The 19227-nt window shown below is 36.2% G+C and overlaps 1 protein-coding gene across 1 annotated transcript; it reads left to right on the forward strand.

Annotated features, from left to right (window-relative positions):
* The first annotated feature begins 947 nt into the window (after nucleotides 1-947).
* LOC121653033 (interferon-induced protein 44-like) lies at nucleotides 948-18007 on the forward strand. Its single transcript, XM_042006214.1, has 10 exons — nucleotides 948-1018; nucleotides 14016-14065; nucleotides 14279-14321; nucleotides 15175-15305; nucleotides 15537-15597; nucleotides 16040-16235; nucleotides 16553-16705; nucleotides 17188-17359; nucleotides 17446-17546; nucleotides 17669-18007. The coding sequence occupies exons 1-10, from the start codon at nucleotides 948-950 to the stop codon at nucleotides 17858-17860; spliced, it is 1170 nt and encodes a 389-aa protein (XP_041862148.1). The 3' UTR covers nucleotides 17861-18007.
* The last annotated feature ends 1220 nt before the right edge of the window (nucleotides 18008-19227 follow it).

Genomic DNA, 19227 nt, shown 5'->3' on the forward strand with positions numbered 1-19227 from the left:
GAAATTTTACATTAAAAAGATCCGTAACAATGTGAAGTACTCTGGTCTTCCTCTTCAAAATCCAGAAAAAGAGTCAAGTAAAAAAAAAAAAAAAAAGTCCTTGAGTGGGACTTTAATGGGAAGTTGGCTCCCAAAATACCTCCCAGCTCCTTAACAACAGGAAGAGGGCTTATAAGCTTGAAACACTAACCTTTCAGTTTTCTCCCACAGAAACAATTTCTCATGCTAAAACTTTTTATTTCATAATAAAAAGATACCTTCACATTACCCTGCTTTGCTTAGAAAAGCCTGTGTTTAAAGGTTATAGTGTCCATCTTCTTAGTCTATAAACTGAAAAACAACCCAATTTCTAAAGGAATGGTCACAAAGATTTTTACTCCTTTTTTCTGCCTTTGCATGTATCCAGCTCAAAATAGTCCAAGCTCAGAGTGTGTCTGGGGCACATACAAGAAAATATGTGTGTGTAAAACTGTTTAAGAAACAGGGTTTTTATCTTACTTTAAAAAATATTTCCGACAGACATTACTACAGGATGGAATCATTTACCTTACAATAAATTCAGACCAATTCAGACATCATAATCAGATGTAGATTTGGGGTAGATGTTTGACTACAATTTACCACAAATCTAAATTTGTTTGAGACTTAGTTTACATTACTTATTTTAAGTTAGGACAAAAGCTTACATTAGGATGCTCATCGTGATTTTATTTTCAATTGCTGCACATTTCCTATTTATAAACTAAACACAAATTTCCCACCTTGAAACCTTGCTAGTTCTTTTAAAAAATGCCCTACATTCTACTTTAGGTCAGAGAATGATGTTAACTTTTATATTAAGATGATAGGCTATCCTCGAAAGTAGCCTAACCCTGATTTGTGTGTGTGATCGCAAATATGGGAGGAAGAAGTCAGAGGGAGTGGAGGGGGTGGGGGTGGACGGGGTGATGTTGCTTCCAACACTGGCTCATGCCGGTTTGCACTGCTTCTTGCTGGTGTACCACAGCGAGGTTGAGAGGTTAGTTGAAAGGCGGGTGGCTTTGAGGGGGGCATTTAGCGCCTCGATTGCCCTTTGCAGCTCTGACGGCCTTGGCAGGAGTCCCTGCTGACAAGTGAGCCACTTATCTGAATGTAGAGAATGCATGCAGCAGCCATCAACCCTTCCTCTGTGTAAAAAGAAGGATGAGGGCTATTGGTCTATGCATCATATTGTAAGCACATCTATGCACATATGAGGCAGATACAAAAAGAGACCCTTACCATGCAAACTTACACATATGTTGCATAGTTGTTGTTATTTTGGTCTTTTTAAGTCCTTTTTTCTATATGTTGAAATTTAAAATAAGTTTATTCTCGATAGAGGAAGTAGATGCAAGTATTGAGTGACTCAGACTTCCAATTAGCTAAGATCAGTAACATGCAAACTTGGCTAAAATTGAAGGAAAAACAAATCTGTTTTAGTCATAACACAAAAATAATTACCACCAGGGTTTTGGTACCTCTTTATAGGAAATGTACCCACCTAAATCATCTAAATTTCCATCATCATTTTACAATGTGTATGATGCAGATTAATATATAAACAATAATCCAAAGAATGGTTATTTATTAAATGGCTTCCAAAGACGTTATGCAGCAGCAACATAAGCTATCTTTATGTTTCACAGGGGCATGTACACTTGCTGCGATGTGTTGAAATATCTAAGAAGAGGATCACTTACACAGCTGTTAAACTCAAACAACACCATGAGCAACAGCATTTACTGCTGGGTCTCGCTTTAGGCCAAACAACATACTTGGCTGTTTTTGTTTTAGGACTACTGTGCAATCCAATGCACCCACTGATAAGCCAACACATTAAAATCAGCTGTTTAATAAGATCCTCATTTGACACTATCTTAGCAAGACAGTCAGTTTTCTGTCAAACCAACTGTTAATGCATTTTTCTTCATGTCTAAAATGTAAGTGTCACAATCTATGGCTGTAAATTTTGAAATAGTAACGCATCCCTAGGCTGTTATCTTTCAGTGATTGAGTGACATTTATTTAGGAACATGTAGACAAAACCATGTACTATAATTCTAGCTGTGTACTTATAATACCTAAGCATCTGTAGCTCAGAGCACAGTAGAAAAGTAAACAATTGCAAGTAAGAAAGAAGCAGAAAGCTACAACTAAAATGTTGTGGAGTACAAGTCTGAACCGGACCCATGGATAAAGTGCTGGTTCACTTCTGTCTACAGTTAAATGTTATTCCCTCCTTATGAGTCTTTGTGGTCAAGTGTGGTCACAACATAAAAATGCTGACATGGTGACAAATTGAAACTTATCTTTATCTATGCAACAGGTTCAAGTAATAAGTGTTGTAATATGTAGCATTAATCTGCAACAATAAGATTGTTGCTCTCAACCTTATAGGTTCAATGTTGTTGACACTAAAATGGGCTTCAGGTTCTTGCTACCTAAACTGAATTCAATCTCAGCAGAATATTTAGTTATTTATTTATTTTACATACATTCATGTAGCAATCAGGAGAATATATTAGGAAAGTAAAGTTTATGTAATACCTGTAGCTAAAAGATGTAATAAAAAACTGCTTTTAATACTAACATGTTAATATTGACATTTATAATGAAAAGAATGGCACCTCCTCAGTGATAAATAAAATGCAGCTGGAAAGTAATGTAATGGAAAAACTTAGCGGCATCACCTCGCCTCTGTCCAGGTGGAACTGATTTTCTGCTGTCACGTTTGGAGAAATCCATCTTTAACTATGCTTTATTTATATATTTTTATTGCAGTGCATTTTTATTCAATCTGGGTTGTGGTGAGGAGCTTGATACTTAAAATGAGCCATTTCCAGTGAATATTTACACATATTATTATTCTTATTAAGTTTAACACAGAATGGTTTAACTCATTGTACCTTAAGAGTTACTTTACTGTCAGTTTGAGGTTTTGCACAAGCAGTGTTTATAAACCTGACCTCAAGCTCATTGTAGCCTGACTCAGTTCGATTATAGTTAGCTCTGTGTACAACAAATAAACCAAACCACATACAAACTACAGTGGTATCACCATAAACAGACAAAACCTGAGGAACTTGGCAACCTCAAGTGGCTTCAGCGCTCCAGCATTCAATCAGACTGACTGGACGAAAAACTTGTTGGAAATTCAACAGACAAAAGCAGAAAAAGGGATCCCTCCATGATGACACAAACCGTTATAATTACACTTTGGTTCCTTTGGTTGAATGACAGAAGAAAATCTTTTTAGACATCTGTTTCTGTTGGTTCAGAATTACTGATTACTAAAAATAATGGAAAGAATGTAAGGTTGACAGTAAAATCCTCTCTCCCTGGCTGGTGCTGTAAAAGAAATGTAAACGGTGGACTAAGTTTGGCAGGAAGACAGATCACTGGTTTTGTCAGTGAAAGAAACAAAGATGATTTCATTGCTGTCAGGACAGCAGCTCTGGGTTGCTCCAGCTGCCTTCAGTCATGCGTTATAAAACTTGAGTCAGCACAGGGGGGGTGGCTGGCTTCTTACACCACAATGAACTGACAGCTGCTCTGCATGCAGTGAAGCTCCTGGCATAGTTGGGGTCAAAGGTGAGGAGTCTGACCTCTGGCTGAGGTTGCTCCCCTGTTTCAGATATCCAATAAGAACATCTACACTGTTAGTCATAAACTTACCCTTACCCTTAGGTAACAGCCTCTGGTTAGCGCTCTATTTCAACAGCTGAGCTACAATATACATAAAGTTATTAAAACTAGTTTCACCTAGCCATAACAAACTACTATCACTGCTTCTGTATCAACAATTTAATAAAGTCACAGACGGCCATTAGTCAATGGCTTTCTTTGTTTTTTCTTTTTTGAATAATAACTATTTTTACTTCTATAAGTGCATGTTGCTAATACTTATACTGTAGCTGGGCCAGATTCTTTTTAAAGGTACTTTCATTAAATAACTTGTTTACAGGATCTGTGTTACCCAACATGGAAGCTGAGGCAAGCTGTCATTAATTGGCTGCTATGCTTGCTCTAATGACTGAAGATGAGAATGAAATGTTTATTTTTAGGTTGTCTGGTATCCAGAGAAGACAGGGGCCAGTATGAACTAATCCATGAGAGTAAGTTTAGGATTTGGCAGCTGGTTGAGTCGAGGAATAATTTAGGTGCTCATAAGTCCTGGCCACACCAAACAGAATTTGTCTCACAAACCAAGATATCATTACCTCTGACCTCCATGCACCCCAGTACCAAGGTTGAAAAATGGGTCCTATCTACTAATAAACAAGACCAAATGAGTGTTTTTACACAGGATATGTCTTTCTGAGGATTAATCCAAAAGAACAAACTTTTCTTTTTCTTGGTTTAATCCCAAATTAATTGTGTCCTCTTTTGTGAGACCAATCCAAAACTATGACTGAAAAAAAACCCTTAGGTAACAACCTCTAGATGATACCTGATAAAAGGCTTCCATCACAATTCATTTTATGAAAATTAGAATAGAAAATACTCAACATTTTCTTGGTTACTGCCTGATCTTGGTTATCCATCTTCATAATATTTTAACCAGTTTAGGGGCGTGGATGGCTAGAGACCACCCCAGCTGTCACTGGATGAGAAGTGGGATACAACCTGGACAAGTCAGCTACCCATGCATGCTCCTGAAGTTCTAGTTATCTGAACATGCATGCCTGTGGTTTGTGGGAGAACACTGGAGAAAGCCAATTCTTGCACAGGAGAAAACTCAATGCAGAAACACAAATAAAGAACAATGATTTGAATGAAAAGAAAATTGAGCTGAACCGTGACAACAACCACTGTGCTAGTGTCCAATAATGACTAATTATTTCTTAAATTGAATTTCTTTTCCTAATTTTTATTCATTACATTTTTCCCAACCATCATATTCTATCAAGATCAGACAGAATCGGAAAAGATTTTATAGAAGAAGAGAAATTAATTAAACTGACCCAGAACAAATTTACAGAATTTTTATGTTAAATAAGAAAAACTAAAACTCTGAGTTTAGTGGTTATGTTGATAGTAAATTCTACAAACAGAAATATATAGTTTTTTGGGGAAGAGCAAATAGAAACAGCTTTTGCTTTTGCTTCAGTCATTTTATATCCATGTTGGGGTTAATAAGGTTTAATTTTCTTGTGCCATGTGGCTGTTCTGTGAAGCCCGTGTGTCATGCTGTGTTTCTTTAGTTACTTTCCAGACCTTCCATGACTGTAAAGAAACATAATCTATTCTTGTATCGTTACAAAGTTCCATCCAAACATTTTATACCATGACGTACCCTTTCATGGGATAAAATAGATCCTGATAGATCTAGAGCAGCAAACAAGTCAAACAGTAAATCACTTAATTGAGATTTACTTTCTAGAGTATCACCACTCAAGTTCGCCTTCATAGTATCCACATATAGATCTACAACTTATACCCAAAAATAGAAATATATAAGAACACACCCACTGTAGCCAGGGAACAAAATGTCCCACCACATGTATTCCACCAATCCCAAACATGTCTGCCTGATAATCAATACACCCCCGTTTACTCTCTCCAGACACCCCCTATTCCTTATGTAATCTGCAGGGGAACACTTGGCTGTCTCACTGAGTTCTGGAACATCCCAACATCATCACCCCTTCCTTCCCACCGCTGCGTATCCTCTCACACTTCTTGGGAGTGTGCTTCAGTTTTTTTCATGGTGACAACAAGCACATGACGGAACGCTAAAAGAAAAAGTTCAGCCAGTCTGAGTCAGAGGAAAAATGAGGAGGAGGGAGGGAAGAGGAGGAGTATATAAAACCCAAGTCAGCATACGCTGGTTCAGACCGGTTCTTACCCCCCTTTCCTTCCCCTTCCCTTGCTCTTTTCCTTACCTCTGGCTTACTCTCTTTATCACATTGTGTTTCCTGTATTTTGCTTCTCTCCCTATTTTTGGCTGCTTTCCACCCCCCCACCCCCCTTCCAATTTCTTCTGCTTTTGCTCTTTTCTTTTCTTCTTCTTGTCAATGGTTCTGTTCCTTTATTTCCTCTTATTTCCCTTTTCTAGACATTTGGGCACAAAGTTGAGTCACTCTTATAAACAAAGAAAGGAAGTATTGTAAGTACTGATATGTAGCACTTTTTCATTAAAAGCAAATAAATCAGCCTCTTGCAACTGCAAAATTTAGATGCAGGCTCATAAAATGTGAAAAGGTCATGGGCTAAAGTGCCCTGTGTGTGAAATTGAAGAAGAAAAGTTTCCACAGTGTATAGACTGCCATACATGACAAGTCTCAACATAAAAAAAGACAAGTTACATCTTTAATTAACATACTTTTAATAACGACTTGAAGAAAAATATCTTTAAAATAAAACCTCAGCAGCAAAAAAATATAGGAGAGGATTAAGCTTAATTTGTTTTTGTTTTGGTTTTTTTTCAGGCAGGTTTTAAAGTTCAGAAGATGAATGAGCTTTGGTATGTTTTTCCAGAAAAACTTTTCACTTTTTCAGCACACTGCAAGAATTTATTCAAATTCAGAAAAGCAAATGCTAAAATATTACACTATGTTCTTTTTGTTTGTTTGTTTTTTTATGTTTACACACATTGGACACTGTTATCAGTAAGATCTTCCTGACACATAGGAACAACTCATCTAACTGGGGAGAAATACTAATGGATTCTTGACTCAAACATATGTCTTTTCAGCACAGCATGTTCAAGTACATGAAGCTCTTTTCCATTTGGGATCCTTCTGATGAACAAGTTATTTAGGATTATGTTGTGTTGAGAAGGTATTACTGACACAGTTGCTTTTTTTTCGGCTCCAAAGAGATATTAAAGGCATCTTTTATATAATACTTGGATACACAACCAAAATCTTCAAAGATAAATTAGTTCCATCACAAATTAAAATAAAAGTTTTTTATTGTTATAGTGCATGTCATGTTGATGCTCTGCTATTAATCTGGCTGCAGGAAGTAAAAGCACACAGCTCAGATTCTGGTTTAAATCTTTATAAAATGGATTGAAAAGTGCTCTTCAGCCATTATTTTGCTTTGGTAAAAGATTTGTTAAAAGACAAACATTTTAGTAAAATATTGATGTGTTTCTGTAACGGCTGTCAAATATAACTCGTTAACTGAGGTATATGTTTATGTAATTAATTGTGTTAACATAGGTAACATTTTAATTTTTAAGCTTGTATGATCACTGCATGGACATAAAAACATGACATGTCATTCTGCACGTACATAACAAAGGTCAGACTTACAAGCAAAGAGCAAAACAACAGGCTTTCCATGTTAACACAGCAGTTAAATTAGCAGCAGAAAATATGAGCCAACAAAGAAGAATATTCAACATTACAGTGGTTTTTGTTTTGTTTGAGTTAATATTTATGTGGTTTGGTCTCCTAGTAGCTTATAAAAACTTCAAATCGGTCACATTTATGGGCATTTGCTGCCAGAAAAATTATATATACATACAAATATGTGTGTGTATAGTGTGTGTATGTAAGTAGTAGTAGAGGTTTTCTTTTAATTGCCTTCAGAGAAGCAATGCTGTGGGTCACCTTCCACAGCCTCCTCAGTACTGCATTGCCACTGTGCTACAGTAACCTGGGGGGGACAAGTTAAACACAGACTGTGGAGTTGCCCTTTTTGTTTTTCTCACAGCCATAATGGTGGAACGTGGCTAATGTTTAGGGGTAGGTGGAGATTTTTCACTTCTTTATCATGTTATTCACATTGTGTGTAAAACAGTCTGCTCTTTGCTGGAGCATTTTCTGCAGGATATTTACCGTCTCAAAGATTCCTTCAGATTAGGACCACCAGGGTTACAGGGTTATGTGACAGACCTAAGAAATCAAAGTTTGCTCAATGGCAGAGTTTTAATATAGTCAAGTTGAAGACTTACATTATAACTGTTTACTTGTTTAATTTCAGTTTTTTGTGAGAGGTCTGCTGTTTTGCTACTTCCTTTCTGCCCTGTTAATGTGTGTATTTGTTTAATCAGCTGTACTAATAAACTGTGATTTTGCTAGAAAATTACCAGTACTATGTATTTACCTAAAACAGGAAAACAATGTACTAATATATATATATATATATATATATATATATATATATATATATATCAGCAGCACAGCATACAGTTGTCATCACTGACTTCAGCAATAGCACAGCAGAATATGTTGTGCTTTACTACAGCTGTTGACCTGGGCCCTTGAGCACTCTATGGTTACATTTAAGAGACAAATACTATTTGTCTAGCCATGACAGAGGTGACTTTTTTATGCCAGACATGTCCAAAAAAACACACAAGGTGTTTTAAAGTGAGTCATAGACAGCATAGTGTCTGAGACAGAGACCACAACGAGCCAAATAACGATCAGTGGTAACATAAAGCTCTTTCTGTCACATTAACTGCCTCATCACAACTTGGCAGTTTTTATTTTCCTCCTTTAATGAGTATCATTAGCCAAGGAGAAGAAAATAAAACAAGCAATGCATCATCTGTGTTAGATAGTTAATCAATGAGCAACGGCAGAATTCTGACTGGATCTCAAATGGTAACCCCAGTGAAGAGAATTCAGTGTCACATATATATGGGTCACCATGAGTAACGTTACAGTTCAAACAGCAGCAGCAGACATAAAATTATTAAAGAAGTCATTGTGTGACTTCAAACCCATCTCTAGTCAGTTCAGAAAAAAAAGAATACTGGAACAATTAAATGATTTGCAATATAGTCAATGTACTCTGTGTAATATGCAATTTAGTGGCTGTAAATTATACTCATCTGCAGAATTTTTATTTTTTCAATCTCGGGCAGATAATGAAAAAGACATTGGGTGTGAATAGTTCCCTCCTGTCACAGAAGAAGTTATAACAAAACATGCCGTACAGCAATAACACAATCGTGTCGATTTCTGCAGGGGTGTTGTGGGAATAAGTTTCCTTTCAGCCTTTTATTCTTAAAGACTGGAATAATTTTCAGAAAACCACAAAGATGTGAAAGAGAAATTCTGCTCTGCATGCAGTCAGCTGACAGTTAACTTTTGGCATGAAACATGCAACCACTAATTGAAACTCACTAATGAAAATTCAACACTGAGACCAATTCTGAATGATACGATCAGAGGGTCAACCTGGGACTTTTTGTCATCATGTCTAATAATTTTTAACCAAATTTATATATATATATATATATATATAAAGTATGTATTTGTGTTTTTATTAGCACTAAAGATCAGGGAACATCAGAGCACAATCTGCTAAACTGGGCTGGAGTTGAGACTTATTACCCTTTAAATAACATGTTATATTATAAAACAAAAAACAATAAATGAACCCCAAATTTTTAAGCAGCTGAAATCTAAAGACCAAATACTGTATGACAATATAAAACACACAGCATTTGAAAAGTACAACCTGTTTTAAAGTTGTTATTATGTGAACTCTTATCTTTGGCTCCAGCCTGTTCCATCCAGATCACTGCAGTGCTTTTATTTCCACCCTCATTGCACTTTGGGTTGTTGGCTGCCGGCAAGCCTTAAGGCAGACAGTGAGAACTTGAGTAAATGTGTGTCATCTAGTGTGGATGATAAGGGTACAGTGGAGGGGGGCAGCCTTTAAAACAGACTGCTGTGTCACACGGCTACATAGTCAGGATACCTCCCTGTTTAGACTGCTCACCCTCCTCCTCCTCCCACCTGCAGCTCTGCACTCCATAGATTTCATGTGAGGCCGCTGAGTCAGAGCTGTCCAAACTGGCTGAACTCACATTCCCACATGATCAAGAGGAGCTGCTATAAAGGTGTTAACCATCAATGGATAATTGCTTCTTTAAATCGCTTCGGAGACACACAATATGAACTAAAAATAAAAAAAAATAAAAAAATAACAAGGCTTTGATCAGCCTATGACATCCTCTGCCCTGCAGCTTACAATTGGAGGGAAATTCTCTGGAATCTTTTAAACACTGTTGAGAAATACACCGGTTTTTAATATACCTTACTCATAGTCAGTGATAATCATATAACCAAGAGGCCACTGGTTGTTCATGTTAATCTAACCATGGAATAAACAACTTAAAAAACTCATGGCCTCCTTTTAGTCTTTTTTAAAGCTTCTCTACATACCAGGCAACTTTTGAAGTTATTGTACATTACACACATCTATGAATACATGAGGCATATTATTCTGTTTAGACTGGCAAAAAATGAACTTCTGATTTTTTTTTTTTTTTTAATGGTTACTGAGTTCTGGTTGGGGAGAGAGTTTTTAATATTAACACTTTCCATCCACAGAAAATAGGTTGCACATAGTGTTTGCTTTCAAATTATAAGTGGTTACGCTCATTTCCATTAACACCCACTCATGACCTCGATGCTGCAACAGGTTGTATTTTAGATGTAGGTAATACCCCAAAATAAAAAAGCAGCTGTAAGTCTAACATTAACTGATGTGTCAGACTTCTTGTAAGTTCAGTATCCAGCAGGATTTCCTACCAGTTATTATCTTGTTCCCGTCTCTCTATCTAAAAGGTGTCTTTAAGTTGCTGTACAAAGAGCTTCAGAATGAGATTCTTTTATTTTTCCTGACACATTAAGGAGCTGTCTCAAAGGCTTCAAGCTACATAGCCAGGATAAAGCTCAAAAACTTTACAAAAATGTGTACTTAGCTTAAAGGACATGCTAAAATGAAGAGTTTAACAGATATTTAATTTTAGCTTTGCTCTGTTCACTAAAAATCACAATAACACAGAATAATAACAGTTTATAACAGGTGAAAAATTACTAGCTTCACTACAAATGTTCATTCTAACAAAAGCCAACATACTGTATGTGGAAACACACCCACACCTTGAGTCAAGGTGCATGGGTTTATGAAAGCAAGCAAATTTGGAGAAGTCACGTCAGCGCATAATAAAGAAATTGGTCCATGTCATAAAAGTAACAATGATAATAATAGAAAATTAAAATTTTAATATATTTTTATTGATAGGACACCCTCTAAAACATTTTAAACACACAGAATCCCAATTCATTATGACTGTTATTGTCTGATCTCACGTCTGTGACATTATGTAAAACATAATTAAACAAATAAAGTCAAATGAAATATATCAATACTTGTATTAAAACAGATCACAACCATTGTTTCATTATATAATAATTACAGTAGTTATGTCAGAATCAGTACAGCTTATTAATTTCCTAGATCTAGCATGACATTTTTATAACATGTAAAGGTAACTGCCTGTCAAACATGCCAAAGGACAGAACAGGTAGAGTGGCTGCTTCCAAATGGAGGGTCAGTGGTTTGATAACCACAGTGTCCATATATCAAAGTGTCCTTGGGCAAGACACATAACCCACACTGCTCTGATATGTTCGTTTATGTTACTTTGTAAAGAGCTTCATACTGTATACAGAATGTAAATAGGTGAATGGGAAATATATTCTAAAGTCCTGTGTTGAACCAAAAGATTTAAAAGGGAATATATGAGTTCACAGTACTTAACTACACACATGTACAGACACACACCTGCTCACAAATCGAGTTTCCTATCCAAGGATAAGCAATCACCTTTGAGATGGATATTCAGAGCTAAATATCCTTATATTATTAAAACCTACTGAGTGACAACAGTGATTGTGTGGCAGGGCACATTTTCTGTGAGCATGCAGGAGAGTTTTGGGTAACAGACTACAGGCCCTTTCAGTGAATGATAACATGAGAACTGTGGCCACAGGTTGACCCCTGCTGTCAACCAGCAAGTAGATTTGACAGCTTCAAACATGAGACTTGAGCTCCCTCTAGTGGGTCAGATGAACATAATCAAAAGAATCAATTTCAAAAGCTATTCCAGCCATTTATCTGTGTCTGACCTGCAAAGCAGCATTATACTGGGCCCTGTACATAAAACAGCTGTCTTTCACTAATTTGAAAGGAAATTATTCATTTTTGAGTAATATTGAGTGATCACATAGTGAATCACAACATTCACTATGAAGTCTTTCATCTGATGGTCTTTCTGGCCAATATATTTTTTTACTTCCAAAACAATTGAGTCTTTTCATCTATTTGTTGCCAAGCAGTGCATTATTAACTTTCATACAACTAGGCACAACATCTGCAGAATTGTCATTTCATGTTTCTGTTTTTACTCTGATACACATGTAGTGTTTTTTTTTTTTTTTTTTTATGTTTGTTTTTTTGTAGTCTGCTAGTAAAGAAGGTATGAAAAGCACTAGTACTCTCTCGGGACATGTTTTGGTGCAATCTTGAGGTGAGGACGTTCATTCATTTGAATCAGGTGTGTTGGAGTAGGAACATGTCTAAGACATGCAGGGCAGGCCGTCCCGAGGACCTGGACTGAGAAACACTGACTGCTGAACATTGTGTATTCGAGTCAACTCTACTAACCCGCCTCTTTGTTACAGTATCGATTTTACTTTCGTTTCATCAAAAAAGGCTCGCCTCTGAAAAGAAGAAGAAGAAAAAAACGTTGTCTCCTTGTTGTGCGTCTACATCAACAAGTTGTTATGGAGAGAAAAGCCATAAAAAATTCCAGGTATGCTTTTTTTACTGTCCTTGCTTTTAAAATTGGCAATGTTACCAGAACTTGACCTGGACTGTCAAGTTCTAACCCGGGCTAATCCATTATTAACCCGGACTGATCCACTGTGTGACAGACATGATGCACGACACATAGTTTTATTTGTTTTGTATATGCAGGAAACAAGTTGTTTAGCTTATTCTTGTATTTGTTAGTGCTCAGAAAATTAACCAGTTGCTTATATCCAACTTTACTTAATCAGTTAACAAAATAAGATTTATGCTAAAAATCGCAGATTTTTTTTTTTTTTTTTTTTTCATGGATACTCTCGAGTTTATGAAAGATCACATATAAATTACTCAACTATAGAAATGATGAGAGGACTTTAACTAAGAAAATTAAATGGGAATGTTTTTTCTTACCATTCAAATAATTTCTACCGCTTCTCCTTATAATTTCAGAATTTTAATATGTTGTTAAATTCTACGTTTGGACTGTGTATGGAACAAGTATACAATTAGCAGTGTGTCACTTTGGGTAACTGTAATGGCACATCTCCCACTATTCTTGTTATTCTAAGTAGGCTACTTGTAAGGTGTTGCATTTGTATTGAAATAAAATATTTGAATATCTGTTATTACAGCACTTTATCTGCCAATTTAATATTATACTACTATTTACTGACATCACTACTCTAGTTGATTTTAGCACATTGTTGCATCAGGTTTTTCTTTTTTTTCTTTCTTTAGATTTATTGTCTGACTGTTGTCACTATTGTTATATGTATATATGTTAATTGTTCCTCTGCATAAAGAGGGGAGGGTACAAAAATTACTGCCATTGTCTGGACATTGCATATGTGACAAATAAAGAAACTTGAACTTGAGATCTGAAACTTAAAATCTGGTATCAAAGAAAACCATGGCTCCCTGTCCAAATGTAAACCCCATAAATATTTTTTAACAAAACCAACTAAAATTTCTAGACCAGTTTGTAGTATTTTTGGCTTCTTCTCAAAGTGACATCATTAATAAATCCAGTAAATAATTTATTTGTTACTGAACACTGTTGTTTGTTATTGAATGTCTTCACTTTGACATAATTTTTGTTAACATGGAGAAAGGGGATCACATTAGGTCCCTGAATCTGTCACAATTCTCTCCCTTATTTCAGTAGTATTGTGGTGTTCCAGGTAGTGGTTAATTAGAATATAAAGTAGCTTTTCTTGAGTATTTTATATGTATTAAATATTCCATGTTATGTGTAACATTATTAACAAAATACAGACTGTTTTATGTCTCTTGAAATATTTGGGGCTCTTCCTCCTGATCCTGATGTATGTCTCTCTTCCTCAGTTGTGGCTTTATGTTTGGTGCATCTGCCAAACCTGCCACCTTCCTGAGTGCAGATACCAAAAATGTTCCCGACACAGTTAAAGGCTCCAGTTTTGCAGAGATAAAGGAAGATGCAAACTGCCAGACAAACCAGGTGAGTTACTGACTTGAGATTGTTTTAAAGACCAGTTCTGATACTAAATGTGAAAGTGTATACAAAAAACCCTGAACACACGTTTTAAAAATTATGAAAGAAGTCCTAATGGTTTCATGGAGTGTTTTGAGAATTAAGTGAATGTAGCTTGTGAAAATAATTGCTTACATTTTAAATCCCCATGTATTCTAACTCTGTTTAAAGTTTTTTTAGGATTTCAACTAGCTCAGTGGAGAGATGGGAAATCGACGGGAGAGTGAGTCCATTTGTTCTACTGTTCTTCTTTCAGATAAATCTGTTTTTCCTCTTCCTTTAGTCTGAAATCGTTCTAAAGATCGAGTAATCATCTTAGGTTCTTTTCTGTTATTACATTAATGCATAGCTAATGCTCACTGCTTTGTTAGTACTGCATGTAGACTTTCCCTTTCCTGCTTGGTAAGCAATTTGCTTACCAAGCAGGAAAGGGAGTTGAGGATGCAAAACTTTTTATCCTGGGCTCTCTATTTAAGCATTTAGAAAGCTAATGGTTGGCTTTTATTTGCAGATATATATATATATATATATATAATTATATTATATTAAAATCTGTTATCAAAAATGGCCAAAAGCTGCTTATCTAAATGTAAAACCCCTAAATATTTTAATAAAAATACAGTAAATACAATTTAAAAGTTTAGACCACTTTGAAGCATTTTTGACTTTTTTCTTCTCAAAATGACCTCTGGTATAAATCCTTTAAACTATTTGTTCTTAAATACTTTTTGTTTTTTAACGTCTTTAAATATCTTCTTAGTGTCTGTCAGAATTCCCTCCTTTTATTCAGATGTTTTATGGTGTGCCAGGTAGTGGTTTGCTTGATTAGAAAGTGGCTTTTCTGGAGTCTGTTATATGTATAAATTATGTTATGGTAGTACATTTTGTGTGACATTCACCCTTTAAAACAGGAGTGCCGGGACTACCAATGCTGTTGATGTTCCTGGCACCTCTTACATTGATTTTAAAGGGTTGACAAAATACAGTCAGATTGTTTTATGTCTCTTTGAATTTTTTTGAGCTCTTCCCCTGATCCTGATGTATGGCTCTCTCCGCTGTGTGTTTTTTTCTTTTAGTGATGTGGCAAGTTCATCATCTTATACCAGACCTTCTTTCAGCCTGGGTGTATCTGACAAAGATGTTCCCAATAAAGCTGAAGGCACCAGTCTGACAAAGCAAAAGAATTTTGCAACTACAGACATCCCAGGTGAGTTGCTGGCTTTTTGATTATGTTGAAGACCAGTTGTGATACTGAATATGCAAATGTAGTATATGCAGGAAAAAAAATTGTTTAAAGAATTGTTAAAGAGGTCCTAATGGTTTCAGGAGTGTTTTCAGCATCACGTTTCTAAAACCTTGTGAAAATAATCATTAATTATTTAAATCTCCATGTTTTCTAACTCCATGTAAAATTTAAACATCCTTATGATCTCTTAAGTGTTTTCAGCTCTTCAACCAAAGTTGGAAGATCAGTGGAGAGATGTGAAATGGACAGAAGAGTGAGACAGTTTGTGCTACTGTTCTTTATTCAGATAAATAAATTTTGTATTTTCATAAATATTTTATAAACGTCTAACCATCTAAATTATTGTGAAGATCAAGTAATCATTAGTCCACAAGAGTTCATACTGTTTCTAGATTTAATCTATTTGGATTTTCTTGTGGTTAAGCAGATGTGACATAATTCTTTACGTTTACATTTTTGGCTACTTCCTGTAACCTTCCATAGAAGGGTCATCTGATATTGCTGTGCCATGTATTCCCAGCTGTGTGGCAACCTTCAGTAAGAACAGCTGGGAAGACACGTCACAGTAGCATGTGACCGTTCTGAGGTAGGCTACAGGAGGCAGCCGAAACATATAAAGATATAGGGTTATGTTTCGTCTCTTGCCACAAAAGATCTGAACATAATATCAAGTAATCATCTAAATTTCTTCCTAGGCAAAAGAAAAGCCTAATGAAGACTGTGAGCTCCTACAGACCAAGTTGTGAGGAGGTGACTCAGGCTCGGATTCTGCTCCTGGGTCCAGTCAGTTCTGGAAAGTCCAGCTTCATCAGTTCAGTCCAGTCGGTGTTTAATGGAAGAGTCACTAACCGGGCTATGGTGGGCTCCTTTTCAACCAGCTTCACCAAAAAGGTACAGGTGGAACAGGCCTATTTACTGTTGATTTGATTTATGAAACTTTGATACACCAAACTATAGAAACTAAACCCTGATATTCTGTATGTCAAAGTTTAATTTCTATAGTGTTGACCCATAATAAAATGTTTGTAAAAATGTGAGGGGTGTACTCATTTCTGTGAGATACTGTACATAGGAGTCAAACTGAATGTGGACATATTTAGCTTGTTTTGAAGAACACTGTGGTGGCTTTTATTTCACTTGATTCTTCCTGTAGCTTTATGAGTTTGATGCTTTAAGTTTCCATCCAACTAACTTTTTTTTTCTGCCAGCTACAGTCCTTCAGCATCCATGGCCAGAAGGGAGAGGAAGATACCGGACTGGTACTGTGTGATATCATGGGTCTGGGAGATGGAGAGATGACCGGGTTGACCCTTCATGACATTTTGTCAGTCATTAAAGGTCACGTTCCTGAAGGACACAAAGTAAATATATATTTATATACATATGATGTAAAATGTGCTGATCTCATTAAAAGAGCAGTAGACAAGTCAGGCAACAGAACTGGTCAAACTGGTTACAACAGGAAATAAGAAACTAGACCTCAGTTAATTAAAACTGAACAAAGTGTTATTAATCTTATGGCATTTACCTACATCAAATGGTTTGGTTTACTTCTAAAGTCCTTAAATGACACATCTCAACAACTGCACTATGGAGTTTGCAAAAAAAAAAAAAAAAATAGTTTTATGAAGAAATTTTGTATTCTTACTTCAGGGATCCTTTGACATTTCCTGTGGATGAAGTTTGAAAAACTTCAATCTCCTGTTGTGTGGGTTAAAATGCCATTTTTACTAGATTTTGTCTTGTGTTTATAAACATGTGAAATTCTTAACACACCTATCAGCCTGCTGGTATTAAATGCGAGTTGCCAAAAGCAAATCTCTTTTTCTCTAATAACCCTTAGTTTAGCCCAGATAAGCCAGTGACATCAGAAACTGTGGGTTATGTGAAGATACCAAGCCTTAAGGACAAAATCCACTGTGTTGCCTTCGTGGTGGATGCCTCCAAAATTTTGCTCTACCCCAAAGGCCTCAGCACCACCTTCAAACAGCTCAGAGAGCACATCAGTGATCTGGGTGAGAAAAGACAAATATTTATCCAGAAAGTCAACATTTCACTGAACCTCAGTTGTAATTTTAATTGAACTTTTTTGTTTTCAAAGGTGTTCATCAGGTGGCTCTGTTGACCCATGTTGACCAAATTTGCCCCGAAACTGCCAAAGATGTCACTCAGGTTTACAAAAGCCGGAACATTATTGAGGTGGTAGGTTGAAACAGACACATAATTTTATGCTGGAAGATAATTGGTAAATATGTCATAAGATAATGTTTGGCTTGGTACTATTCTGAACCAGCTGAAGAGACTCAACTCCGTGTCTCTTGCAGGTTAACAAATCTGCAGCTCTGCTGGGTATGTCTCCATCCTACATCGTCCCAGTGAAGAACTACTCATCAGAGCTGGACCTGGACGTGAACACAGATGTGCTGCTACTTAGTGCTGTTGACCACATCTTGCAGTACGCTGACCTGTTTTTCCAGGATTACAAACCACGACAGACAGGGATGAAGTTCCATTAATTCCTGAGTTTCTGGAAGAAGTCTTTCTAAAGAATATTAAAGTCTTCAGTGAAATTTGCATTTCAGTACCCTGACAACCTTGACATCTTGCAAAACAAAAAAGATGGTTAACTTCACTCAATGGAAAAATAAAGGAATAAAACAGAAAAAGGAAACTCCTTGTCATTTGACGTACTCAATTCACAATACGAAATCAGCAGCACAAAATTTTTAGATTATCACCAGCTTAAATCTATTAAAAAAATATACCATTAATCAATTAAACTTGCAGGGTAGCAGAATTCTTGAATCTCCATGTCCCAACGCTATTATCAAAAAAATATAGATTATTAACTAAGCTAGAAGATTCAATCTCTCTTCCAACTTCAAAATGGGAGGCTGACTTATCCAGTTACTTCAATCAAAATGAATGGTCACAAATATGTTTAAACACCTTTACAATGACTAAAAAAATCAAACGTGCAACTAATACAATTCAAAATTCTGTATAGAACTCATACAGGACAAAGGATGTTCAGGGTGGGTCTGTCACAATCAAATATTTGGTCACATTGTTCTGATGACACGATTGACAACTACTTCCATGCCTTGTGGCCGGTTCTGGCTTCAGGTAGCCAATGTGATGATATGTCAACATGGTTTAAATGTAATATTCCTGCAAACCCCACACTGTGCCTACTAGGATACTAACATGGTAATTAACTCTGCACACTTGATTTTCATGGTCTTATGCATTGCAAAGAAAATTATCCTTGTGAACTGGAAAACCAAAAATAATCTTTGTATTTAGCAGTTTAGGTCCCATATTATGCAAAATTCACTTTCTAAAAGTGTTCTTTTAGACAGTCATATGTGTCCTCATAAGCCTGTTTATGAGGTCCAAAAATGAGAAAATTCTGTCTCCTCTCTCACTTGCTCGACGTTATAACGAATGTGTGCTCAAACAGGTGAGTTTGAGATCTTTCCCTTTGTGACCTTACGAAGGGATATAACCATTATCCCGGTAGTGGATAATGCCATTGACCTGCCCCCTCGGCTAGCTCAGCCTGCCCTCTGAAACCACAGAGAGGGCACCAGTAAAACAAGGATCATCTCCCAGAGAGGGGCGTGGACAGACACCACTCATTAACATTTAAAGGTTCAGACACAAACAGTTCGTTCTCAGAAGAGCTCTCACTAGAGCTACTTTTGGAATGGCTGAAACTAAAAACCAAATCAAATCAAATTTTATTTATAAAGTGCTTTTCATGCCAATGGCAACAAAAACTGCTTTACATAATAAAAAAAAAAATCAAATATCATATTTCAAATCATACATTTTAAAAATAAAACAAGCCTTTGCACACATCAGAATAGAATTACATAAC

The sequence above is a fragment of the Melanotaenia boesemani genome, chromosome 14 (genome assembly GCF_017639745.1).
Source record: "Melanotaenia boesemani isolate fMelBoe1 chromosome 14, fMelBoe1.pri, whole genome shotgun sequence".
Taxonomy (NCBI): Eukaryota; Metazoa; Chordata; class Actinopteri; order Atheriniformes; family Melanotaeniidae; genus Melanotaenia; species Melanotaenia boesemani.